A 27,680-nucleotide genomic window follows, 5' to 3' on the forward strand; every position below is an offset into this window, starting at 1 on the left:
CTCGTTCTGCCTCCAAGTTTTTGTTTCTGTTTGCTGCTTCAGGACACCTCTGGCCCGACCTCCGTCATCAGGCTGACAGCTTGAATCACCACCAGCATGTCCTTATTTATCTATACAGCGCCAAATCACAACAACAGTCGCCTCAGCGCGCTTGATATAGTAAGGTTGACCCTACAATAATACATACAGAGAAAAACCCAACAATCACATGACCCCCTATGAGCAGCACTTTGGCGACAGTGGGAAGGAAAAACTCCCTTTTAACAGGAAGAAACCTCCAGCAGAACCAGGCTCAGGGAGGGGCGGGGCCATCTGCTGTGATTGGTTGGGGTGAGAGAAGGAAGACAGGATAAAGACATGCTGTGGAAGAGAGACAGAGGTTAATAACAGATATGATTCAATGCAGAGAGGTCTGTGAACACATAGTGAGTGAAGAAGAAACACCCAGAGCATCATGGGAATCCCCCAGCAGTCTATCCAGTCTTTGGCCCTTCTCACGTTCTCGGCGAGACCGGACTTGCCGAGAACGCGAGCACGGACTCGTGATTTGTACAATTGGAACGCCAGTGTACTTGATGATGTCACAGGTCCGGAGTTTTTACTGCCGTCCCCTCTTAATTTAACTGTGAGTAATATGTTATGAAGCTTCACTTTAATCACAGCCAAACCGGTTTACTCAGGAACAAATTAAACTCTGAAATAAACAAACATTAACATTTAGAAGTGATCTAAGTGACTTATATATCATGTTTAACCTCAGTAGTGAAATCTCTATTAATAAAAATGGTTTACATGTACATACGTGTACATACCTTAATAAAAACAAGCAGGTGAGATGTTAGAACGCTTTTGTTTTTATTTTAGTGGACACTCAATACAATAGACAGCTGCTGGGGTTTGTTTAACCTGAGTAGCGAAAAGACCGTGGTGGGGGGGGGGTGGTTGAAAACGATGTGCCGGGAGTCCGCCGTTCTCGCCGGCTCTAATGATCCTCAACCTCGCCGTCTGCTATGGAGCTGGTGGGTTACAGACGTCTCCGAAAAGTCGGAGCGCTTTTGGAAATATATGATATCTTGATAAATCGAGCAGATATTTGAAGTTTACACAGCTACATTCTCGCTTGAAAATAACTTCAAAGTTTATTTTGTGACCCAGAAAGAGTAATATTTAAAAGCCCTGCTCGTCCGCCATTGCCGCGTTTGAGTTTTGGACGAAATGCATTCTGGGATATTTAGTTGTACCAAGTCCACACAAGTCACCACCGATGCATGATCGATAAAACGGGTGGAGCGAGAACACATCCGGGACTTTTTCGCATTCTCAGCTTGATGCGTACTTCGAATTGGAACAGTACTTGGTCTCCGACTGATGACGTATCACGAGTACACGAGAACGCAAGTACGCACAAGTACGCATATTGAGACAGGGTCTCTAAGTCTGACATCATTAGCTGGGCCTGGGCCCAAACTCTGCTTCAGGTAAAGTAAAGAAAAGTGTGTAAAGTGTGCGTGTTAGTCCCCATAGGGAAATAGTTCCTCTGCATTTAACCCATTCACCCAGTGAAGCAGTGGGCAGCCACCAGTGCAGCGCCCGGGGAGCAGTGTGTAGGGACGGTACCTTGCTCAGGGGTACCTCAGGGTAGCCGTTCAGTGGAGTCGGACCCCCGACCTTCCGATCATGGGGCCACCACTCTACCTACTGAGCTATCCCTGCCCTATCCCAAAGTCAAACGAACACTGCAGCATCACTGAGAGTTAAAAACTGTCTAAAGTCTTTCATCTTTAATAAAATGATCAGCGTTGCTGCTTTACCAGGTGTAACAATTAAGTTTAACATCCATGAAAACAGGATTTATTACATTTAACAGAGTTAGAAGTTAGCAGGAAGTTAGCTCGCTAGCTTCCACATAAACATGATGTAGCATGTTCTGACTGAGAGATTTCTGAAGCATTCAAACGTACAGCTCTGCTGTCACTTCCAACATAAATGAAGACAGGAAACTAAACAGCAGTGACGTTTGTAGGGTTACTGAAGTTGGACTAGCTGCTATATAATGATATACGAATGCTAGCGACACAGCTATGTTAGCATTACAAACACAGTGAAGCTGGAGGATGAACGCTAACTTTTTCCCACTCGATAAAACTTAACGTGAGGGTTCCTGATGGTTCGGGACAAATGCAATCGCATAGCAGGATGCTGTAAACGGACCAAACTTCAGTCAGGACAACAGCTGAGATTATTCATCCACAATACGAGGTTAGTCATTCATATACTGCTGCTGGGCTGGAGTTACATCGTGAGGTTTAAACACTGAGCTTTAAACCTGTGTTTATATATATATATATATATATATATATATATATATATATATATATATATATATATATATACTTTTCTTCTGACGATGCTGTCTGTGTTGAGCGCTCAGTGGATCTGCGCTCGACAGTGCAGCCTAGGCTGTACTGTCGCATGCTTTTTTAATTTGTCATTTATTAAAATTATAAATATATATTTTAACTCAAAAGTACAGTTTTTAAATTCAATGTTGCTGAAACAACAAAATAATAAAAATAAATAAATCTATCTGATGGAGAAATCACTCATCTTTGGAAAAGAGAGTTTATTACAGAGAAATGGTTCTTTCCAAAATAAAAGCTCTACTATACGCTTCTTCTGGGCTATATTCTCAGCAGCATGTTAAACATATCAGGTCCCCATAAGGAGAATCCTGTGCTAACGGCTGTCTAAATGACTCGGCTAAAGTTAGTAGCATGCTTGTTGTTTTCAAATTCAAATTTTATTTGTCACGTACACAGTCATGCACAGTACAATATGTAGTGAAATGCTTGGACAACTGCTCGTGACCTAAAGAGAACAAAAAAGGAAAAGGCTATGAATAAGATAGGAAATAAATATGAAAAATTAAAAAGGGTAAATTTAACTAGGAAGGAATAAAATATAAATTAAGGTTAAAAATGAAATAACTGTACAACACAAATTAGAATGAAGGGTAAATTTAACTGGGAAGAATAAGATAAAGATAAATATATAAATTAAAGTTGAAAATAAAATAACTGTACAACAAAATACACAATACACAATATAGAACTATATAAGAATGTATGAAGAAATCTAAATATAAATAAATATATACACAATAACAGCAGCTGTACAAGTATTAACCGGAAATGAAGAATATAGTGACCAGTGTTGTGCAAAACCAATGTCCAGAAAGTCCAGTGTGTGTGTAAGAACCATATGTGTGGGTCAGTACTGTGTGGTGGTGTGATTGAGAGACCGTATCGCCTGCGGGAAGAAGCTCCTCCTCAGTCTCTCTGTGTTGGTCTTCAGGGAGCGGAATCGCTTTCCTGACCTCAACAGAGAGAACAGTCTGTTGTTGGGATGGCTGAGGTCCTTCACGATCTTCCTGGCCTTGGTCCAGCACCGCCTGCTGTAGATTGAGTGCAGGTCAGGGAGCTCGGAGCGGATGGTGCGCTCAGCTGACCGCACAACCCTCTGTAGAGCTCGTCTGTCCTGCATGGTGCTGTTCCCGAACCAGGTTAAGATGTTTCCCGCCAGGATGCTCTCTATGGTGCACGAGTAAAAGTTCCTGAGCACCTTGGAGGGCAGTTGGAAGTCTCTCAAGCGTCTGAGGTGGTAGAGACGCTGTCGGGCCTTTTTCACCACGGTGTTGATGTGACAGGACCATGACAGGTCCTGCGTGATGTGAACTCCGAGGTATTTGAAGCTGTCCACTCTCTCCACTGGGCACTCGTTGATGACGGGGGTCTGGTAGTTCCTCTCCTGCTTAGTGCTGAAGTCCACTATCAGCTCCTTTGTCTTACTGACGTTTAGAAGGAGGTTGTTCCTCTGGCACCAGTTCTCCAGATTCCTAATCTCCTTCAGGTAGGCCGTCTCGTTGTTATCAGAGATCAGGCCCACCACGACGGTGTCGTCAGCAAACTTGATGATGGTGGTGGAGCTGGTAGTGGCCACACAGTCATATGTGTACAAAGAGTACAGCAGGGGGCTCAGAACACACCCCTGGGGGGCTCCAGTGCTGAGAGTGGTGGAGGCTGAGACATGTCCGCCCATCCTTACTGGCTGTGGTCTGCCAGTTAGGAAGTTGGAGATCCACTGACACATAGATGAGCTGAGTCCCAGATGCTCCAGCTTGGTGGTGAGTGTGGAGGGAATTATGGTATTAAATGCAGAGCTGTAGTCTATGAAGAGCATTTTAACATAATTCCCCCTTCTAGTGTCCAAGTGAGTGAGTGATGTGTGGAGGAGATGAGAGATGGCATCGTCTGTGGAACGATTTGGACGGTAAGCGAACTGTAGTGGGTCCAGTGTGTCTGGTAGTGAAGAAATGATGAAGTCTCTGACCAGGCGTTCAAAGCACTTCATCACTACTGAGGTGAGGGCTACAGGGCGATAGTCATTGAGAGAAGCAGGGTGGGGTTTCTTCGGGACAGGAACAATGATGGACTCTTTGAAGCATGTGGGGATCACCGACTGAGATAAAGAGATGTTGAATATCTCAGTGAACACAGGAGCTAGCTGGTATGCGCAGTTTTTGTCTTTGCACGAGGATGATGTCGGCGTAAATGTGCAGTCATATTCGTTGTGTTCCCACTAGTGCTTTCAGGTTAATCTCGTTGAAATGACGTTAACGCCACAACACGGCAAATCTCCGTTAACGAGTTACCGCCGATCGCCCCGTGCATGGGGCTGGACGGCCAACACGTTAACGAGCTAACTGCGCTAACACACTAGTTCCCACCCATGTAATTGAGCATTGCATGGCACATCCAACATACTGTTTTACTTTAGTCCATGACGCGCTTACCTTCAGGGTCATACGTCACATGAAAACCAAAATAGTTCCAAACGCCAGATCTGAATGAGGGTGGGGGAGGTTCAATTTGCCATGTTGCAAGGAGAGCTTAACTTCTGTCTGCTAGCTTGCCCTGCGCTCAGTGAATCTGCGTTCGACTACTCCGCCTAGGCTGCACTGTCGAGCGCAGATCCACTGAGCGCTCAACACAGACAGCATCGTCAGAAGGAAAGTTGATAAAATAAATTAAAAATGTTGTATTGTTCGATACATATGCGTACCGAACCGAAAGCACTGTATCGAACGGTTCAATATCCATACGAGTATCGTTGCACCATATATATATATATATATATATATATATATATATATATATATATATATATATATACGCACACACAGGTATATTGAACTGATAAACATACAGACAAAGGTCAATTTCAGTCCTTGCTGCCGCCATGTTGGATTTGGTTCAGGAAGTGACCATAAGGTGGAAGGGTGTTATCAGAGGACAGCGAGTCAGTGATGGTTTTCATTTTATGTCGGTGAGAATAAAAAATATGCCTCAGTAAAGTTCAGATACGAGCGAATGCTTCCTTTGCTGTTCGATAAACACCTCTGACAGGATGTGACATCATCCTGATACACACACACACTTTAAAACTTTATTGTAAGGTCGACCCTACAATAATACATACAGAGAAAACCCAACAATCATATGACCCCTATGAGCAGCACTTTGACGACAGTGGGAAGGATGTCCGTGTGAGGCCTGTTCACTCGTTGCTCCGGGGCTAATTCGGGGGGCAGAGAGAGAGCAGACAGATGAGGAGGGTCCGACCAACAGCCCGGATCACCCTTCAGGACACACCTGAATCCAGCTCACACCACCTGAAACACCGCAGAGTGGTCCCACATCCTCGGTGGGACCAACACAAACCCATTACTGAGCGAAGGAACAGAACTACAGCAGGTCAGATACAGAAGAAGCTTCCAGCAGTCACAGCGTGTACATGTGAACGTGCTGATGGTGAGGCGGAACAAACACAGGTCCAAGAAACATGACATCAGCGTCTGCTGCGTCGCTCCAGCCTGCTCTGGGTCAGCTCAGGTGTTTCCTCACCTGCAGAGGGTCAGGACGTACTCCTGAAGACTCCAGGATGTTGCCTGCATGGTGTTTTTCTCTGATGACTCTGTGGTGGCCTGCATTAGTGAGGGTGATGAGTCAGAGTACCGGGCTGTGGTCGACTCCTTTGTCACGCGGTGCGAGCAGAATGATCTGCAGCTCAACGTGGCAAAGACCAAGGAATTGACTGTGGATTTTTGGAAGACCAGGAAAACCTGTGACCCCTGTTTCAATCCATGGGGTCAACATGGACGTTGTGGAGGACTATAAGTACCTCAGAGTACATACAGACTATAAACTGGACTGGGTTAGAAACACCACTGCGCTTTACAGGAAGGGCCAGAGTCGTCTCTGAGGTCCTTCAACGTCTGTCGGACAATGCTCAGGATTTTCTGTGAGTCTGTTGTGGTCAGTGCGATCCTCTGTGCTGTTGCATGCTGGGACAGCAGGTTGAGGGTCACAGATGCCAACAGACTCAATAAACTGATCACAAGCCTGTAGGGATGGAGCTGGACCCTATTCGGGTGGTGTCTGAGAGGCAGATGTTGTCCAAGATAAGGACGATGCTGGATAACACCTCCCACCCACTTCATGGCATGCTGGGCAGTCACAGGAGCACGCTCAGTGAGAGACTGAGATTACCCATAATGCACCACTGAACGACACAGGCAGTGATTCCTGCCTGTGGCTCCCTGTATAACTCCTCCATGTAACACACTGTAAACGCTGTTTGCACGCACTCTGTTCTACTCAGTAATGTTGCCGTCAGTCTCTGATATTTATTACTGAGTGATTCGTATATATTGTGCTATTAAATCTGTAAATCTGTAACATACTGTACTGTTAAATAGTTTAGTCTGCTTCCGTTACTGTGCTGGAGCAACTGTAACCCACATCCTTTCCTTAGGGATTAATAAGTATGCTGATTCTGATTCTGTTCGGCTCTTTGAAGGGAAGCTTGTCCGTCACCATCTACGTCCTGGAGTCTGTGCATTTAATTAGCCTGCACCTGAGCAGAGGAAGAGCAAACACAGCATCAGATTCACCCTCAGCTCTCAGCTTCTGGAGTTTGGTTGTGGTTTTTAGGCGAATACACTTCATGTTCCTGTAAATGGGCCTCCGTGTCCTCACTGCAAGACTGTCTGTGCTTCATTACAGTGGGACATAAAACAGCTCAAAGGTCGACCGCTGTGACACTCCGATCATCAGGAGAGCCGAAGAAACACTCGGAGCGCCTCTGACAACAGAGCCTGCGACTTCCTGAAAGTGTTTCCAGATGCGAGGACCTTCATCCTGTTGGCTGAAATGATTTAACTGCTCCTGTTTTTCATCCAGCGGCCTCAGTGTTTGGAGTGCAGCTGCACAGCGTCAGCGTTCCTCTGGCTCCGAGGTTCAGCAGCTTTGCTGTGCTTCGCTTCAGGCTCCTCCCCCAACCGTCAGCAGGAGAGTTTCTGAAGAACAGCCATGATCTGAAGCTGAACTCAGAGACAACACTGAGGTTTTATCCATGCTCATGATTTTAATCACACCAGATTAAACCGACTCCGACACGTTATTCACACGTTTTGTGTGAGAAGGCGAGCTGAATGCATGAAGGAACAAAAATGAGCCTTTCGGTAACCAATAACAATACCATCATCATCACCACCATCATCAGCGTGGATTGTTTTAAGATTAGGCTTCAAACTTTAGCATATAGTTAGGGCTGGACCAGGTGACCCTGAATCCTCCCTTAATTATGCTGCAGTAGGTGTAGGCTGCCGGGGGATTCCCATGATGCACTGGGTGTTTCTTCTTCACTCACTATGTGTTCACAGACCTCTCTGCATTGAATCATATCTGTTATTAACCTCTGTCTCTCTTCCACAGCATGTCTTTGTCCTGTCTTCCTTCTCAGCAGATGGCCCGCCCCTCCCTGAGCCTGGTTAGCCTTGGACATTTCCAGGCAGAGTACCCGGGGTGCTGTGATGACACGGAGAAGGTGTTCAGGTGCTTCATGGAGTCAGATCACATCAGCAGAGATTCCTTTGTGAGCTGCAGGTCAGGTCTTGTCTGCTTTTAGCCTCATTACCACTCGTTCGTTTCCCACGTGACTTCAGCTACTGATGAACTTTTAAGTCACAGCGAGATCAGGGCAGGGTGGATATTTTCTTCTCTGAATTCTGAATTCTCAGACTTTCAGATGAACCCCAACGCTGTGACCTCTGCCCTCCTGGACCCCGTGTCTCTCTGCTCTCCCTTTGCAGTCTCTCCCGCTCTCTGTGGATGTCTGCGATCTTCCTCCTTAAATGCCTGAAATGCAAATGTGATGTTCCAGTTTCTGTGTCACTGCACTGCTGCTGGCATCAAACCGAGAATCCAGGTCAGCCATGAATGCAGCCAGCAGGAGGTCATGTGATCTGTACCTGTGCTGCAGAAACAACCCTCCGTCAGCATCAGCGTGTCCTCAACAACGCAGCAGCTTCACATGTCCTCTGAGACACCTGCACACAGACATGTTCACGTGTTCAGACTGTCATGTTTACCTTCCACGTGGCGAGCTTTCTGAACGCTCATGCTGCGGTGTTCTCGGCCTACGGCATGCATTCAACCAGTCACAGCAGGCTTCCTGCAGCTTCAGGCGAGTTGGAATGAAATTAGATCAAATTAGAGACACTGGGAGCGAAGCATGCATCTGTGGCACAGACTTGGGTCACACTGAGAGACTGTTTGGAGGTTTTTAGGTGGGAAAATAAAGTCAGGTAAGAAAAATGTAGAGACTTACCCTGATCTAACAGACAGTGAGGGCGGGCTGATGGCGGTGAAGGAGATGATGATGGTGGGTCACACTGACAGAGGATGCTGACCATCTGCAGAGATCAGAGAAATGAGAGCTGCTTTAAACACCCAGCGGTTGGATTCACGACTTCAGGCGTTACCGTGGTATTTGAGGCGACCTCTGTGACCTCAGCAGAGCGGTGGCCTGGAAACAGGAAGCAGCAGGATACCAGAAACACCGCGGGGGTCCTCCTGCTGCAGCCGCTGAGGCGTGCGTCCACTGTGAGATGATGCCACAGGAAGGTCAGAGCCATCACGGAGGTGCGTGAACATCTCACGTCTCACTCAGACCTTCACCGTGCTGACCTCACAGCCTCCACCAATCATCTCAGTTAATTTCTATTGTATTTATACAGCACCAGATCACAACAACAGTCACCTCAAGGTGCTTTAAATCGTAAGGTAAAGATCCTACAATAATAGAGGGAAACCCCGACAATCTGACAACCCTCTATGAGCAGCACCTTGGTGACAGTGGGAAGGAAAAACTTCCTTTTAACAGGAAGAAACCTCCAACAGAACCAGGCTCAGTCAATGAGTCCCACCTGTGAACAGGAAAGTTTTTATTCTTCAGCAGAAAACTGCTGAGAGCTCGTTAATTCAAACAAACAATAAATCTGTCCAATGAGAGCTGAGCTCACGTGTTCCTGGACGTCTCCTCATCTGCAGACCATCCCAGGAAACATTTCCATGATGAACAACTGTCAGCTGACACAACTCAGATCATGTGTCCAAATTAACAGCATCACCCGAGTGCTCCTGTTAGGCTTCCTGTCAACAATCATGAAACACGTTCTCAGCTGGAGGAAGCGCACGAGGAGAAAGTCCACCCTCACCTCTGACCTCCAGCAGACGATAGTCCAGACACGTTAAGTTTATCCTGAGTGTGAGACAGACACTATCTCTACTTTTAAGATTAGGCTCCCTGAGCCTGGTTCTGTTGGAGGTTTCTTCCTGTTAAAAGGGAGTTTTTCCTTCCTGCTGTTGCCAAAGTGCTGCTCATAGGGGGTCATGTGATTGTTGGGGTTTTCTCTTTGGGGTTTACCTTACAATACAAAGTGCCCCGAGGTGACTGTTGTGGGGATTTCAAATCAAATCAAATCACTTTTATTGTCACATCACATGTGCAGGTACATTGGTACAGCACATGTGAGTGAAATTCTTGTGTGCGAGCTTCACAAGCAACAGAGTTGTGCAAAATACAACAATGTAAACTAGAAAAATTTGCATTTCCTGCGAAAATGCTGTGTGGATGCCTTACGCTGAAGATTTCTGCTGAAAAAAGCTGAAAAGGTTGAAAGTCGAAAAAAAAGGGTGCCCTGAGCAGGATTCGAACCTGGCCCTTCTGGTCTCAAGGCAGCTACTGATCTCACTGCTCCAATGTCACTCTCACAAAGAAGAGGTGGAGAGACTGACAATTTTGCTGAAATGAGCAGAAGTTGCTGAGAATTGTGCTGATAAGAGGTGAAAAGGCTAAAAAGTTTACAGAAAAGAGGTGAATCAGCAGAACTTCTGCTGAAAAGAGTTCAATTAGCAGAATTTCTGCTGAAAAGAGGTTTTTGCTGAAAAGAGCTGAAAAGCTGGTATTTGTGCTGAAAAGAGTTCAATGAGCAGAATTCTGCTGAAAAGAGGTTTTTGCTGAAAAAAGCTGAAAAAGCTTGGATTTGTACTGAAAAGTGGTGAAAAAACTGAAAATTCTGCTGAAAAGGGGTGAAAAAGATGAAATTTGTGTTGAAGAGAGTTAAAAAAAAGTTTTACTGTTAACTGAAATAAATTTTGCCATAAGCGGGATTTGAACCCCGGCCTCCCAGTCTGAGAATGGATTTTTATCTCACTGAGCTAAAACACAGGTCAACCCGGCAAGGAAAATCAGTGAGGCCACTGATAATATGGCAGAAATGGGCAAAAAATATTGCAAAAAAAAATTCAATATCTCAAAAAGTATAGAAGTTATGAGCACCAAAAGATATAGCCGTCATTAGCAGAAATAGCAGAATTTTTTTAAAGTTTGAACGGTATAAATAGCACAAAAACTGTGGGAGTAGTTGCGACTCAAAAAACGTACGGAAGCGACAGGAATAATAACTAGAAAAATTTGCGTTTCCTGCGAAAATGCTGTGTGGATGCCTTAAGGGCTGAAGATATTTGCTGAAAAAAGCTGAAAAAGTTGAAAAAAAAAAAAGCAAAAAAATGTTGTCCTGAGCAGGATTTGAACCTGGCCCTTCTGGTACGCAAGGCAGGTTCTCATCTCCCTGCGCCAAACTCTTTCTCACAAAGAAGAGGTGGAGAGACTGACAATTGTGCTGAAATGGTAAATGGTAAATGGCCTGTATTTATATAGCGCTTTACTAGTCCCTAAGGACCCCAAAGCGCTTTACATATCCAGTCATCCACCCATTCACACACACATTCACACACTGGTGATGGCAAATGAGCAGAAGAGGCTGAGAATTGTGCTGATAAGAGGTGAAAAGGCTAAACATTTGGCAGAAAAGAGGTGAATCAGAAGAATTTCTGCTGAAAAGAGGTAAAGAAGCAAAAAGATGAGCTGAAAAGAGGTGTAGAAGCAGAAGTGTTTGCTGAAGATGGCTGAATTGAATGACATAATAATATTAGTGTAATAACATTATAATAACAGCTGATGACATAATAATAATGATGATGATGATGATATACTAATGTTCGTTAGTAATGAGTAATTTTATAATGATGGCTAGCTTTCAGTTAATCTCCTCCCCCCGAGTCTGTATTTTATTTACCTTCCACATCGACACCATGACAGAAATGAATCACAAACCATCCTTGAATAAAGCTTTATTGATCGTGACGATGATGATTGAACACAACGTTCATTGCCTCTGAGGGAAACGTGTGAATGTAGCTTAAGATCAAAGCACAGATTTAATGTTAGACATCTGAGACGTGTAAGACAAACCCAACAGCCAATCAGAACAAGCCTGAGTGCGCTCATCTGAGTATTGTTCAGACTTGCAGAGTTACACCCACTGCGCATCAGGAAGACATCTGCGCCACCTGCTTTATTTTGGGGGCGGGACTAATGTTCAGAGAGAAAATGTGTTTTGTAAATAAATTCATGAGTTAAACGGGAACACGCTGCTGCTGGACACATACGTGACACACCGAATGTACAGCGTGCTGCTGCTGGGGTCATCGTGTGTGCGTTTCTCAGAGGGGTCAGAGGTCATAGGGGCGGGGCTGTTCTTGCTACCACCATAGCTCATCGCCCCCGCTGCTTCTAGTGCTCGCCCTCTCCCGCCCGTGCAGCCTCATCATCTCCAGCACACTCCGGGCATAGGCGTCCCTCAGGTTCACGCCCGGCCCCGCCTCCCCCACCGAGCCACGGGCCAGCCGCTTCAGCATCTCGCCGTGTCGTATCGCTGCCTCCTTCACCTTCAGGGTGAAGTAGCAGGCAGAGAAGCGGTCGTTGATGATGGCGATGGGGAGCGCCAGGATTAGGATCCCAGACAGGATGCAGAGGAAGGCGAGCACCTTACCCACCGCCGTGTCGGGCCGCACGTCCCCGTAGCCCACCGTGGTCATAGACGTGGTCGCCCACCACCAGGCGGTGGGAACGCTGGTGAAGGTGGTGGCAGGAAGGTCGTGCTCCAGGGCGAAGACTGCGGTCGCGAAGATGGAGATGCCCACACCGAGGAAGAGGAGCAGAAGGCCGACCTCCTCGTAGCACTGCGCGATGGTCATACCGAGAGACTTCAAACCTGGAAGGAAGAGAGACGGAGGTCACAGACGGCGTTTATACACCTCTTACTATTATTGATCCTGTTTTCTCACGACTTCCTCCCCCTAACCCAACAGCTCCCTTCCTGAGCTTGGTTCTGCTGCACGTTTCTTCCTGTTCCAAGCGAGTTTTTCCTTCCCGCTGTCGCCAAAGTCTGATTCTCTGGATTATTGCAGGGCCTACCTCACAATATAAAGATCCTCAAGGCAAGTTGTTATGGTTCTTTGAATATATATGTAATGTGACAATTCATCCATCCATTCGCTCCCGCTTATCCTTTTCAGGGTCGCGGGGGGTGCTGGAGCCTATCCCAGCTGTCATAGGGTGAGAGGCGGGGTACACCCTGGACAGGTCGCCAGTCTGTCACAGTGACAGACAACCATTCACTCCCACATTCACACCTATGGGCAATTTAGATTTTTCAATTCACCTGTCCCCACAAAGAGCATGTCTTTGGACTGTGGGACGAAACTGGAGAACCCGGGGAGAACCCACACAAACACGGGAAGAATGTGCAAACTCCTCCTATATATATATATATGTATGTATATATACATATATATATATATATATATAGGTATAAAAAAAACACCCAGCACGCCCCCTGCGGGCGGTTTATCCTTCAAGCTCGGGTCCTCTACCAGAGGCCTGGGAGCTTGAGGGTCCTGCGCAGTATCTTAGCTGTTCCCAGGACTGCGCTCTTCTGGACAGAGATCTCCGATGTTGTTCCCGGGATCTGCTGGAGCCACTCGCCTAGCTTGGGAGTCACCGCACCTAGTGCTCCGATTACCACGGGGACCACCGTTACCTTCACCCTCCACATCCTCTCGTGTTCCTTCTTCCTGATATTGCTGTCATTGGGAACCGCTACATCGATCACTACGGCCGTCTTCTTCTGTTTGTCTACCACCACTATGTCCGGTTGGTTAGCCACCACCATTTTGTCCGTCTGTATCTGGAAGTCCCACAGGATCTTAGCTCGGTCATTCTCCACCACCCTTGGGGGCATCTCCCATTTTGACCTCGGGACTTCCAGGTTATACTCGGCACAGATGTTCCTGTACACTATGCCGGCCACTTGGTTATGGCGTTCCATGTATGCCTTGCCTGCTAGCATCTTGCACCCTGCTGTTATGTGCTGGATTGTCTCTGGGGCATCTTTACACAGCCTGCACCTGGGGTCTTGCCTGGTGTGATAGACCCCAGCCTCTATGGATCTTGTGCTCAGAGCTTGTTCTTGTGCTGCCATGATTAGTGCCTCTGTGCTGTCTTTCAGTCCAGCTTTGTCCAGCCACTGGTAGGATTTCTGGATATCAGCCACCTCCTCTATCTGCCGGTGGTACATACCGTGTAGGGGCCTGTCCTTCCATGGTGGTTCCTCGTCTCCCTCCTCTTTCTTGGGTTTCTGCTGCCTGAGGTATTCACTGAGCACTCGGTCAGTTGGGGCCATCTTCCCAATGTATTCTTGGATGTTCGTTCGTTCGTGTATATATATATATATATATATATATATATATATATATATATATATATATATATATATATATATATATATATATTTACGTATACATACAGTGGGGCAAAAAAGTATTTAGTCAGCCACCGATTGTGCAAGTTAACCCACTTAAAATGATGACAGAGGTCAGTAATTTGCACCAGAGGTACACTTCAACTGTGAGAGACAGAATGTGAAAAAAAAATCCATGAATTCACATGGTAGGATTTGTAAAGAATTTATTCGTACATCAGGGTGGAAAATAAGTATTTGGTCACCTCAAACAAGGAAAATCTCTGGCTCTCACAGACCTGTAACGTCTTCTGTAAGAAGCTTTTCTGTCCCCCACTCGTTACCTGTATGAATGGCACCTGTTTGAACTCATCATCTGTATAAAAGACACCTGTCCACAGCCTCAAACAGTCAGACTCCAAACTCCGCCATGGCCAAGACCAAAGAGCTTTCGAAGGACACCAGGAAAAGTATTGTAGACCTGCACCAGACTGGGAAGAGTGAATCTACAATAGGCAAGCAGCTTGGTGTGAAAAAAATCAACTGTGGGAGCAATCATCAGAAAATGGAAGACATACAAGACCACTGATAATCTCCCTCCATCTGGGGCTCCACGCAAGATCTCATCCCGTGGGGTCAAAATGATCATGAGAACGGTGAGCAAAGATCCCAGAACCACACGGGGGGACCTGGTGAATGACCTGCAGAGAGCTGGGACCAAAGTAACAAAAGTCACCATCAGTAACACACTACAACGGCAGGGAATCAAATCCCGCAGTGCCAGACGTGTTCCGCTGCTGAAGCCAGTGCATGTCCAGGCCTGTCTGAAGTTTGCCAGAGAGCACATGGATGATACAGCAGAGGATTGGGAGAATGTCATGTGGTCAGATGAAACCAAAGTAGAACTTTTTGGTATAAACTCAACTCGTCGTGTTTGGAGGAAGAAGAATACTGAGTTGCATCCCAAGAACACCATACCTACTGTGAAGCATGGGGGTGGAAACATCATGCTATGGGGCTGTTTTTCTGCCAAGGGGACAGGACGACTGATCCGTGTTAAGGACAGAATGAATGGGGCCATGTATCGTGAGATTTTGAGCCAGAACCTCCTTCCATCAGTGAGAACTTTGAAGATGAAACGAGGCTGGGTCTTCCAACATGACAATGATCCAAAACACACCGGCCGGGCAACAAAGGAGTGGCTCCGTAAGAAGCATTTGAAAGTCCTGGAGTGGCCTAGCCAGTCTCCAGACCTCAACCCCATAGAAAATCTGTGGCGGGAGTTGAAAGTCCGTGTTGCTCGGCGACAGCCCCAAAACATCACTGCTCTCGAGAAGATCTGCATGGAGGAATGGGCCAAAATACCAGCTACTGTGTGTGCAAACCTGGAAAAGACCTATAGTAAACGTTTGACCTCTGTTATTGCCAACAAAGGTTATGTTACAAAGTATTGAGTTGTATTTTTGTTATTGACCAAATACTTATTTTCCACCCTGATTTACGAATAAATTCTTTACAAATCCTACCATGTGGATTCATGGATTTTTTTTTCACATTCTGTCTCTCACAGTTGAAGTGTACCTCTGGTGCAAATTACTGACCTCTGTCATCATTTTAAGTGGGGGAACTTGCACAATCGGTGGCTGACTAAATACTTTTTTGCCCCACTGTACATACATATATATATATATATATATATATATATATATGTATGTATATATATTTTTACCATATATATGTATATATACACATATATGGTAAAAATATATATATATATAAAAAGCTTTCTGGAATGTTCATTTCACAACGTCAGGGTTTGGAGATCCTGGTGATATTGTTGGATCTTCAGTCCTGATCTTTAGTTCCCTCGGTGGTTCCCGATCGTTTTTAGGTCACAGGAGATGAAGCCTCTTCAGGACTCTGGCGTGTGATGTGCTCAGTGAGTGTGTTTGTGCAGCAGACCGTTAGTCACCCTCAGCTGTTATACCTGCAGATTACACTTGTAACCTATTTTTCTCTCAGTTTTACAGCCCGACTTCAGTCTTTGCCTTTTCTCTGTATTATTTATTTCAATAGTTTAAGATGATTAAAGTTCCTCCCTCTGCCTTTTCCTTTTATTATTCATGAGCTGAGTCCAGGGATGATCAGCCTTCCCCAAATCACTCAGATCAAAGCGCTCGTACGTCAGCCTGACACACTCGGGCTCACGTAATCATACTTCCTCGCTCATTCGCCAGGATGAGAATCTATATATATTCTGGTCTTTGTTGTCCTCGGAGAACCTCCCGGCTGTAATCTCACAGCAGCGGCTTCGCTCTGACAGGATTTCCATTTCTTCTTCTCTCCCCGGATCTTTGCATCATGTCTTAAATCCGTCACATGCAGCGCTCTAATAAAACTGCCATTTCAGGCGAGTCTGATCTCACACCTACTTTTACAGGAACTGATTTCACACTCCAACCCTCTGCACATCCTCCTTCACTACATCCATGAACCTCCACCTGCCTGCAGCTCAGACCATCTCAGCCTCTCTGACTCTGAGCCGTCCCTCACGTCCAGCCTGCTCACTGAACACCTGAACACCTTCAGCTCGGCTCCACCCATCACAGCAGGTCTCACCTTCATCCTTTGACCTTCCCTTTTCACGGTGTCCTTCTGTCACACTTGCCTCCACCCGCTCCACCTGCCTGCACTCTCTTCGTCACCTCTCTGTAGACGGTTGAGCCCAGGTATTTAAACTCATCCTCTGCTCCAGCATGTTCACCTGCCTCTCTCTCATTCGCACACATGGATTGTTTCATCTTCTACAACTTTCATTCCTTTTCTCTCCAGGCTCACCTCCACCTCTGCAGAGCAGACCTCCACCTGCTCTAAGCTCTCACTGGAGATCATAAAGACTCCTGCCTGACATCATCTGCAAACAGGAAGGGCCTCAGAGCAGATCCCTGATGTACTCCCACCTCCACCTTTATCCCAGCTGTCACTCATACGCACCCTCACCACTGTCTCATAAACAGTGCAAATGAAGGCTTTCAGGTGCTGATGTGGTATTTTGTGCTAAAACCTAAAGATAACTAGTGCTGCTGCGATGCACATGCAGAGCAGGAAAGCCTTTAAAGTAACTCATTAACAATTATCATTGACCGGCTGGAATACATCCAACACGTTTCACTTCTCCTTTGTTAAGATATTTGAGTTTAAAGAAAAGACAGAGCAGCTGGAAATGTGATAAGAGTCAGTGAGACTGATCCTTTCTTAGAGTATTTGAATCTGAAAGGTGTCTGAAGAAAACCCAGCAATCATATGACCCCGATTGAGCAGCACTTTGGCGACAGTGGGAAGGAAAAACTCCCTTTTAACAGGAAGAAACCTCCAGCAGAACCAGGCTCAGGGAGGGGCGGGGCCATCTGCTGTGATTGGTTGGGGTGAGAGAAGGAAGACAGGATAAAGACATGCTGTGGAAGAGAGACAGAGGTTAATAAGAGGTATGAGGAGTTTTTACCTGTCAAGTGCCGGCCCAGCTTCAGCATGCGGAGCGACCTCAGGAGGCGGAGCACCTGCACCACACGGCCCATGTTCTCCAGCTCAGTGGATCCTCCGTGGAGGTTCTCCACCGCCAGTGTCACGTAGAACGGGAGGATGGCGAGCAGATCGATCACGTTGGGAATGCTCCGACTGAATCGGCACTTGTCCCTAACGCAGAGGAACCGAAGCACCAGCTCGATCGTGAACCACACGACACACACGTATTCCAGGGCGTCGAAGAGCAGCGGAGCGCCGATGCCGAGGCCGCCCACTCCAAAGTCCTCACCTAAGTCCAGCGAGATGAGCACCATGTTGATAACCGACAACACCACGAAGAACATCGAGAGCGAGCCAAAGGTCCGAGCAGCGCGCGATGACTCGGGTTTCTCAAGGACGTCCCAGAGGCGGCGGCGAGTGCCTGGGCAGGCGACGCCTGCAAAGTCCTCATCCCCATCGTCGGCATCGAGCTCCCGTTGTACCTCGAGGCTTTCCTTCTGCTCCTTGCGGCGGTAGTAGCGCTCACGGCAGCAGGGGTTGATGCAGAGCTCGTCGATGCCCCAGTACTCGATCTCCTGCAGGAAGGAGATCTCACACAGCTCCTCCATGACGTGCAGGTGACCCGTCTGGTAGTAGTTCATCACGTACCTGTGGACAAACACAAAGACACAGGTGAGCTCAGTCTGCACGACTCTGACTGAAGAAACAGTCCAAACAAACATCCAGAGTCTGGATCAGAGCAGTTCAGGGTGACGGTCCAAGCAGAGACCTGCCAGGCTTCAGTGCTGTTCTCCTGCATCCTTCTAAAGTCCAGCAGGGGGCGACTCCTCTGAAGCCTGATTGGACAGAAGTCTACGAGGAGGTGATCCCCCTGCTTAGCCGATCTCTGGGCTCAGTGACGTCCGTCCTTGTGGCTTGAAAGAGCCTTGGCGTCCTTCATCTGAGATAAACCAAAGTCCTCTAATCGTCACCTGTTCATGGAGCCAAAATAAAATTTATAAGGTGAACACGACCGCCGCCATGTCTCTTATGTTAGTGAAATCTCACCATATTGGCGTGATGAACGAAAGGTGGATTAAACTAAAAACCAGGACAGAGTCATGTGGTAGCGACCGCAGAAGTAGACAGGAAGTCCCGCTAAAGGGACTTCAGTCAGACTGAGACCAGAAACCCATCAGGACGGAAGGACTGAGCTCAGAGATCAGCTGAGCAGGAGGAACACCTCGTCAGAGACTTCTGTCCAATCAGAGGAGCCGCCCCCTGCTGGATATCACAGTATATGTTCATAAACCTTCAAATTTATTTGGTTTAAATTAGAGATGGACTGATCCGATATTACCTATCAGTATCGGTCCGATACTGACCTAAATTACTGGATCGGATAACGGAGAGAAATAAAAAATGTAATTCGATCCATTAAATATCAGAAAAGCACCTCACAAAACTTGCAATACAGCGTAACTCAGCTCATAACCGTAGCACGTGGGAGCAGTGTGGTCACGTGATCGAGCGGCTTTGTGTATTTGTAGCCTCGCTACCAAACCAGCATTTCATCCCCGAGAGAAGTAAGTTCATCTCTGAATGTTTGTAAAGCATTCCAGCGTTAAGCTTAACAACTGATATATATGGAGCGACTGCCTCCCCCTCCCTCTCCTGTTGCTGCTTCAATCATGATCAATGATCAGCTGATCATCTCTCTTGTTTGTTTTTGGCCCACTTTGCAGCAGAAAGAGGAAACCAGCGGCTGAACAACAGCAGCACGTTTAAGCTTGATCAGCTGTTGTTAGAATTTATTTATTATTACTTTCTACTCGAGGATCCTTTTCTACGCAGCTGACGGCTGGTAACTGTGCAGGGGCGGATCTAGCAAAGTTTAGCCAGGGGGGCCGATAGGGCATTAACAGGGAAGAGGGGGCACAAAGACATACTTTTCTTTCTTATTCTCATTTAAAATGTCGGCTTTTAATAAATAATTATCTGAATCTTACAACCAAAGTTTGAATCTGATGTAAAATGTATAGAAGTCCATTACTGTATATAGTAACTATTAAGTCTAATATACCCTAGTAAGCTGTAGTACTTTTTCCTTTGGGAACCATCTGTGCAGTCTGCAGTTTTGTTGAAGAAAGATGTTGAATCTATTTAATTATTCTTGAAAAATAATTTATTTCTGTGCATTTTTTTCCACCCTGCATCAAATTAAAGTTGATTACATCGATTAAGCATCATGAGGTGGAGGGTGGGAGGTTCCCTATTTTTTTTTTTTTTTTGCTGGGAGTTTGCAGCCCTATTAGTTAGGTTGCTTAATATTTCTGCTAAGTTCTCTTTAAAATACCAGAACAGGGAGGATGGAGCAGGTTTAAGTTTATTAGATTGATCAGTTTTGCTGAACTGTGAAATATTTTGGGTGCAGTGTATTTTTTGCATACAGGTATAACAGAATAGCTTTAGTGTTTTGTTTATTTAAACTTGAGTATGAACTTATACAAAATGCAGTAAGATATTAAAAAAACAGTTTTATTGATTAAAAACACTATATCGGATTCATATCGGTATCAGCCGATATCCAAATTTATGATATCAGTATCGGACATAAAAAAGTGGTATCGTGCCATCTCTACTTTAAATCAGATGTCATGAAACAAGAAGAAGAAAAGACAGAAGGAAACTTTATTTTCCCGTGTTCAGAGCCCGTCACCGTCTGAGCGCGCCCGATCAAGGCACGATGCTTGCCGTCAGCGTGCCGGACGTGACCCTGCTATTTTACTGCAGAAAACTGAGCCGACTGAGCATGCTCACTCTTCACTTCTTCACCCTTACTAATCTGAACAGAGGTCACCTGAACATAGACCGCCAGGTGTGAAGTGAAGCTTCCTCTGAGCGATGGCAAAGATAAAAGGGAAGAAATGCGATCGAATTTTAAATCAGATGTCATAAAAATATAAAAACAGACAACAACACCTAAAAATCTGCCTGTGTGTTGATGGTGTTGTCATGGTAATCTGAAATCCCGGCCACATGATGAAAACAAAAACGCTGAACTCAAACCAACTCTGGAAGCTAAAAAACCCTCAAATAATTTATTTAAATAAAAACTAATAAAAAATAGAAACCTATAAAGTCTGCAGCTCTGAGTGCTCTTACATTTAGTTTTTAATTTTACGAGTCATCAGCGCCGTGTCTACAGCAGCTACAGGCAGGCCAGCACAAGCACATTAACTTTAAACTTTAACTTTAAACTCGTTGTCTCTGCAAGGAGAAAGAGCGCCACCTACTGGAAAGCCTGGGAGTTCCTGTCAAAGAAGAATTCGTTCTCCAGGAAGTCGGCATCGTCGCAGAGCTCCAGCGCCGAGTCTCGGCTGCAGCAGGCCAGTTTCCCCAGCCGGGTCTCCGGGTAGGACGCCAGCAGATCCTGCGACAGCATGTAGCGACTCCCGCCAACGTTGATGATGAAGAAGTTGAGTGTGTCGCTGACGCAGGACGCCGTCCGCTCGCTGAGGAAAACGCTTGACTCCAAAGAGACCAGGGAGGCGGTGTCGCCACACACCTCCGACCCCAGACCAGCCATCGAACTGGAGAAGACGCTCATGGTGGAGGAGGAGCTGGAGGAGCACAGGGGTGAGAAGACAGCATTTGGCCAACAGGGGGCACACTGACATGCATACAGCGGCCTGGTTGTTGTTTACGCTTAAATCCTCAACAACACTGCTGACTGGTGGAATCGGCTCCTGTCAGGAAGCATTGACGTGTTTATGAGTAGAAACTGCTGAATAAACATGAGCAACTTTAATCCTGCTGCTGGAGCATCGAGAGAGGATGTGATTGTTAAAGAAAGCAGCGAGTCAGTCCCCAAAAACCTTTCTCTGTACCCGTAAACACCCAATTACTCTTTTGTTACTAAGAACGGAGAGCAGGAGCTGGAAGAAAGGAACGAGACGTGTCGCTGTATGCAGATGAGACTCTGTTATGTGTTGAGGGGAGGATGCTAAGTACGTGCGCCGGCAGCATGGACGAATCAGAGAGAAGAGAATCAGGCTGAAAGCATGAAGCAGATCTGCGCTGTATGGAAATATCGCAGCGAGCAGTCCTAAGTAATCTGATGAATCTCTTCCTGTCACCATTCATTCCTTTTTCTGTGGTGTCTCTGTCCAAATTTGTCATTCTTACTCTGAATGTTCCACGAGGAGAGAGCGAGGTGCTGTCCACCACCTGAAAGCGCTGCTGGGTGTGGTTGGCTCAGACGTGTGAATCACTAATGAAGCGTCCCAGTGGACTCTCTGATGTGTGGACGTAAACTCACTTCCTGTTTGACAGTATTGGCTGTGAAGCCTGAGAACAGCAGGGGGTCGAGTGTCGACACATTTTAACAACAAATGTATAGATAACCCCCCCCCCCCCTCCTAAAATGGTTTGTTCCAGCTCTCCCCTGCTCTGGCTCCAGCACCGTTGCTGCCAGAGCGATGGTGGCTGAGACGCAGCGGAGCGGAGGTGTTAGTGCCTGCCTCAACCCTTAGATGCACATGTGGGGTCAAAAATGACCCCACAGGTTGTTTTTCTTCGAAATCTTTAAAATGCAAAGTTGTAATATATTCATATTCCAGGTATTCCTCATAAAATATGTGTGTAACATGAGGCCATTTGCATTTTTTTTCATTAATTTATAAAAAATGCAGTTTTTGTATCACTACCCCACTCTTCCACAAGTGGGGTCAGAAATGACCCCAAGCAGTTCCTCTGGAATCTTCTATGAAACTTTCATTCCTAGCATCTCTGACTGACCCACTTACACTTCTGATGGATCAAGAATTAATTTTTACACAGTAACATACATGATTTATAGTCAGGGCTGCACATAAGTGGTCTGCAGGTGCACATTCGCTGTCAAAATAAAAGTATTCAGAGAATACGCGCTTCTTTTGCGGTGGAGGAACACCAAAGTAATTGCTTACGGAGCTTGCTTCTTCGACATCTTTAAGAGTTCTGAACAAATGTCTGTCCTCCTCCAGAACATCTAATGTACGCAAACGAGCATCCCAACTTCTTATCTGGTGCGTGTCTTTTATTTTGACAGCGAATGTGCACCTGTGGACCATTTATGTGCAGCCCTGTTTATAGTTTCCTGTGCATTTCAAACATTGTCCTTTCTGATGTTTTTTTTTTAATATCTAAAGTAACACGGCCGCTATGAGGCCAGCTAGGATCCCTGTGGCTCTACAAATGATCCAGGACGGATGGGATGAAGAGCCCGTCAGAGGCATTGACTCAGAATCTGACATCTAAGATATAGAGGACCCAGAGTATTGTCCCCCCCCCCCCCCCCCCCCCCCCCTTCCCCACTGAACAAGCCAGTCAGACACAGAATGAGCCCCTCTTACTGCTCTAGCCACAATATTCTGAATTAGTCAGCCAGGGCTTGCACCTGGGTCTACTACTGTCTCCCCAGTAAATGCATGGAAGATGTTCATGTCTGATAATATAATAGAAGAGGTGCTGACATGCACAAACATGGAGGCACGAAGAGTCGCCACAGACAGGGGAAAAGAGTGGAAAAATGTAATCAAACATAAGCTCCTGGCCTTCATTTGATTGACCATCCTTGCAGGAAGTGAGACGAACTGGGATGTACCAGTCGGTGTGCTTTTTGGGAGTCCTCTGCATAACCCATTGTACAAGGCCACTATGTCAATTCAAAGATTTAAAGATATTTGCCCGTCTTGCACTTTGATGACAAGAGGACCAGAGCCTACCGACTGAAAACAAACCACGTGGCAGCTTTCAGCTACATATGGGGCCTGTTCCTGGTCAACTGCAGGCAGAAATTCATCCTCAGTGACTGTGTTACAGTGGATGAACAACTTGTGCCTTTCAGAGGGAAGACCGAGCTCCTGCAGTATATGCAGAGCAAGCATACAAAAGTGATACAAGTGATACAAAAACTGCAATTTCTTAAAATTAATGAAAAAATAAATAAAAATGCAAAGTGCCTCATGTCACAAACATGTTTTATGAGGAACACCTCAAATATGAAAATATTACAACTCTTTGTTTTAAAGATTTGGAAGAATAACAACTGCGTTTATAGCAAAATGCATTGTTTCTATTTGGGGTCATTTTTGACCCCACTCGTGGAAGAGTGTAGGTACTGGTAGGATGTCTGTGAAGGTTCTCAGTCATCCAGGTCATCGTGGTCAAAGGAGCTTGCAAAGAAAAGCGTCTGGACTTCTTTAAGTTGCTTGAAGACGTTTCACCTCTCATCCGAGAAGCTTCTTCAGTTCTAAGGTCAAATGGTGGAGAGTCCCAGATATAAACCTAGTGGGAGTGACCCCCCACAGAGGTAGAGTACTGGTAGGTTGTGCATCCAAGGGTTAAAACAGGACATATTAGCTGCATTTAACCTTCAGTTGCTCTTTATATAGTTGGTAGGAGTCAGAACATGTTTCTTTTTAGCTGAAAAACAGGTAACCTGCAGTGTTGGAAACATGTTTTCTTACAATGTTTGCTGCCCTACAATCCGTCCTGCTCTGTAGTAAAATCAGCGACATTTGACCGTCCTGTTGCTCCCATTGAAATGTATACAGCCTGTTTAAAACCTAAAACTTAAAATTGTCTGCAGCCTGCTGTTGTTACCACTGTCCTGTTTGAAATGGGTACTAACTGACTGGATGCCCATTAACCTTATAACTCCTGTTGTGTGTGTGTGTGTGTGTGTGTGTGTGTGTGTGTGTGTGTGTGTGTGTGTGTGTGTGTGTGTGTGTGTGTGTGTTTTGGGGCCACCCTGGGGCGCACACATGTCAGTGCGCCCCAGGGTGGCTGTGGCTACAATGTAGCTTGCCAGCATCAGTGTATGAATGTGTGGATGACTACTAAAGCGCTATACAAATACAGGCCATTTACCATTGTTTTTGTGCAGACAGCCAGGTTCATAATGGATATAAGGAAGTTTTTTTTCAAAAAAAAGAGCCACATTCAGGTAAAAGTGTAAAATCAAATGATCCCTCAATCAAGAATAATGTTGGATCTGTTTCAATATTTATATCTTTTATTAGATGTTCGTGTGGTTTGGTTATTTTCCTTTTGGTTGAAACTAAACTGAGAGAGGAGTATTTTTAGTATTTTTTCATATTAATGTAATTTTTCATCTAGTTGAATCTATTTGTGTTCGATTGTCAGTCCAAAGAGGGAGAGAGGAAAGAGGGAACGTGAGGAGAAAGTACAAGGTCAGGAAGAACCAGGTAAGCAAACAGACAGGGAGCAGTGACAGGCAGAAACTGTGAAACTGACAAAGAGAAAAACCTGATTTTACTCACAGTCTGGAAGTTGTGTCCTCCCTGTATTAAAGCTACTAAACAGAATCTGCTAAACAAACTGGGCTGAAACACTTTGAGCCTCTTTAACAACATCCCAACATAACATTATCATTGATCGGGGAGATTAAAATTAATGATATATTTGTATGTGGTTCAGCCACAGCTCTGCTAAAACCTCAGCCAGTAACAGGTCGGCCAACCTTTGGACCGTCCAGTTGTCTGTATGACTGCTGCAGTACGTGCATCACATGTGCTCACTATCAGAAAGAGCCAAACAGCCCTGGTGGAGCGAGCAGCTGTAAAGAGAAGCAGATGCTCTGTTTCTAAAAATGTTTTAAGCTTGTTTCAAAGATTCTGTACAGCAGCTTTAAATGTTTTCCAAAAGCACACACACACTTATCAATGTTTCTCACACTTTTTACAGTGTGGACCACCTGATAAAAGGTCAAGCTGTCCCAAGCACCACTATGAAAGCATGAAAGTCATAAATCTTACAACACAAAATTAGTCTTATTAAATTAGTAAAATTAGCATCTGCAGTAAAGATTTTTATTTGTAATAATTTATTCTGTTTTGGGAGCGTTTTTTATGTATCTGTATTATATTATACACACACATTAAAAGTGAATCTTTGTCCAAAAAACGCAGTCAGTTTACTTTTTACTATGAGCATCATTCATTATTCTCCCAGTAACTAAGGTTAGCATATATATTTTTCTATTCCAATCCATTCTTCTTTAGCAGCATTTAAATAACCTTTATCAGATTTGATGGTTTTGTTACAGACTTTTCAAAAAAGTGTTTTGCTTTTCTTTCACAGATGTGGGATTAAATTGTGTTCAAATGTACAAAACAGTGATGTCATGTTTTGTGACGAGGACCCAGGCACAGAGGGACTTGATGAATTTAAGAATCTTATGATTTATCTTGCCTGGCTGGGCAGCTCTCACCCCCAAAGCTCTAATGCTTGAATCGCCCCTGACCTGTTTACAGGAAGACGATGACGGTGATGATGAAGATGATCAAACCAGCAGCAGAACATGAAACATTTCCCTCCGGGACTTGAGGAGAACACAAACACACCTCAGTTTACACCCCCCACCCCCACCCCCCAGGTTAAAGTGACAGTTTGGGTCTTTTATTAAAAGCTTAAAATCTTCGTTTAAGCAAAGAGTCGATGACTCCGTTTGGAGAGAGTCTTTGCATCAGCTGCAGATTACAGACGTGTCCTAAAACACATGCACAGAAATGACAGGTCACAGTTTTCAGACCACCTGAGAGCTGCTTCAGTGAAAACACCTCAGCTGACGGACTCACCTGCTCCAAATGAAGATAGCTCCACGTCCTCACATGCTGACAGCAGAGAGAAAGTCCAGCTGGTGTCAGAGACGAGGAGGTGTTCAGAGAGGAGGTCTGTAGCAGGAGGACCTGGCGCTCCCTCCAGCTCTCTGCTCTCTCTGATTCGCGGTGTGCTTTTAAAACTGAGGATGTAGGTATGGAGGCCGCTTAGTGACACACTGCAGTATGAGGTGGCAAACAAGCAGCACCCTGAGAGCAGCGGTGCAGACGTGTGAGGGTGCATGAAGATGAATAAAGCAAGTACTGATATTCCAGTCATGACTGATATCACATCTTCAGCATCAGTGTTAAAGTGATGTTGGTCATCACAGCTGTGAGTATCAGGACTGAGTATCAGGACTGAGTATCATGGCTGAGTATCATGGCTGAGTATCAGGACTGAGTATCATGGCTGAATATCAGGACTGAGTATCATGGCTGAGTATCATGGCTGAGTATCAGGACTGAGTATCAGGACTGAGTATCATGGCTGAGTATCAGGACTGAGTATCAGGACTGAGTATCATGGCTGAGTATCAGGACTATGTATCAGGACTGAGTATCATGGTTGAATATCAGGACTGAGTATCATGGCTGAATATCATGGCTGAGTATCAGGACTGAGTATCGTGGCTGAGTATCAGGACTGAGTATCATGGCTGAATATCAGGACTGAGTATCAGGACTGAGTATCATGGCTGAATATCGTGGCTGAGTATCATGGCTGAGTATCAGGACTGAGTATCATGGCTGAGTATCAGGACTGAGTATCATGGCTGAGTATCATGGCTGAGTATCAGGACTGAGTATCAGGACTGAGTATCATGGCTGAGTATCAGGACTGAGTATCATGGCTGAATATCGTGGCTGAGTATCATGGCTGAGTATCAGGACTGAGTATCATGGCTGAATATCAGGACTGAGTATCAGGATTGAGTATCATGGATGAGTATCATGGCTGAGTATCAGGACTGAGTATCAGGACTGAGTATCATGGCTGAATATCAGGACTGAGTATCATGGCTGAATATCGTGGCTGAGTATCAGGACTGAGTATCGTGGCTGAGTATCAGGACTGAGTATCAGGACTGAGTATCGTGGCTCAATATCAGGACTGAGTATCATGGCTGAATATCATGGCTGAGTATCATGACTGAGTATCAGGACTGAGTATCATGGCTGAGTATCAGGACTGAGTATCATGGCTGAGTATCAGGACTGAGTATCATGGATGAGTATCAGGACTGAGTATCAGGACTGAGTATCATGGATGAGTATCATGGATGAGTATCATGGCTGAGTATCAGGACTGAGTATCAGGACTGAGTATCATGGCTGAATATCAGGACTGAGTATCATGGCTGAATATCGTGGCTGAGTATCAGGACTGAGTATCGTGGCTGAGTATCAGGACTGAGTATCAGGACTGAGTATCGTGGCTCAATATCAGGACTGAGTATCATGGC

General features: G+C 45.6%; 1 protein-coding gene across 1 annotated transcript; it reads right to left on the minus strand.

Moving 5' to 3' along the window:
* Positions 1 to 11,584: 11,584 nt before the first annotated feature.
* LOC101471065 (potassium voltage-gated channel subfamily V member 1) lies at positions 11,585 to 26,533 on the minus strand. The gene is made up of 4 exons (XM_004572135.3): positions 26,194 to 26,533; positions 20,845 to 21,171; positions 17,550 to 18,217; positions 11,585 to 12,520 (listed from the first exon to the last, which is right to left on the minus strand). The coding sequence occupies exons 2-4, from the start codon at positions 21,156 to 21,158 to the stop codon at positions 12,009 to 12,011; spliced, it is 1,494 nt and encodes a 497-aa protein (XP_004572192.1). The 5' UTR covers positions 21,159 to 21,171; positions 26,194 to 26,533; the 3' UTR covers positions 11,585 to 12,008.
* Between the last annotated feature and the right edge of the window lie 1,147 nt (positions 26,534 to 27,680).

This window comes from Maylandia zebra, linkage group LG11, assembly GCF_041146795.1.
Source record: "Maylandia zebra isolate NMK-2024a linkage group LG11, Mzebra_GT3a, whole genome shotgun sequence".
Lineage (NCBI taxonomy): Eukaryota > Metazoa > Chordata > Actinopteri > Cichliformes > Cichlidae > Maylandia > Maylandia zebra.

Excerpts from the sequence above, each read along its gene's own strand:
- LOC101471065 (XM_004572135.3), bottom strand. The coding sequence starts at position 21,158 with ATGAGCGTCTTCTCCAGTTCGATGGCTGGTCTGGGGTCGGAGGTGTGT. Across the intron at positions 18,218-20,844 it reads AGGAACTCCCAGGCTTTCCA|GTACGTGATGAACTACTACC; the intron begins GTAGGTGGCGCT and ends GTTTGTCCACAG. Across the intron at positions 12,521-17,549 it reads GCTGGGCCGGCACTTGACAG|GTTTGAAGTCTCTCGGTATG; the intron begins GTAAAAACTCCT and ends TCTTCCTTCCAG.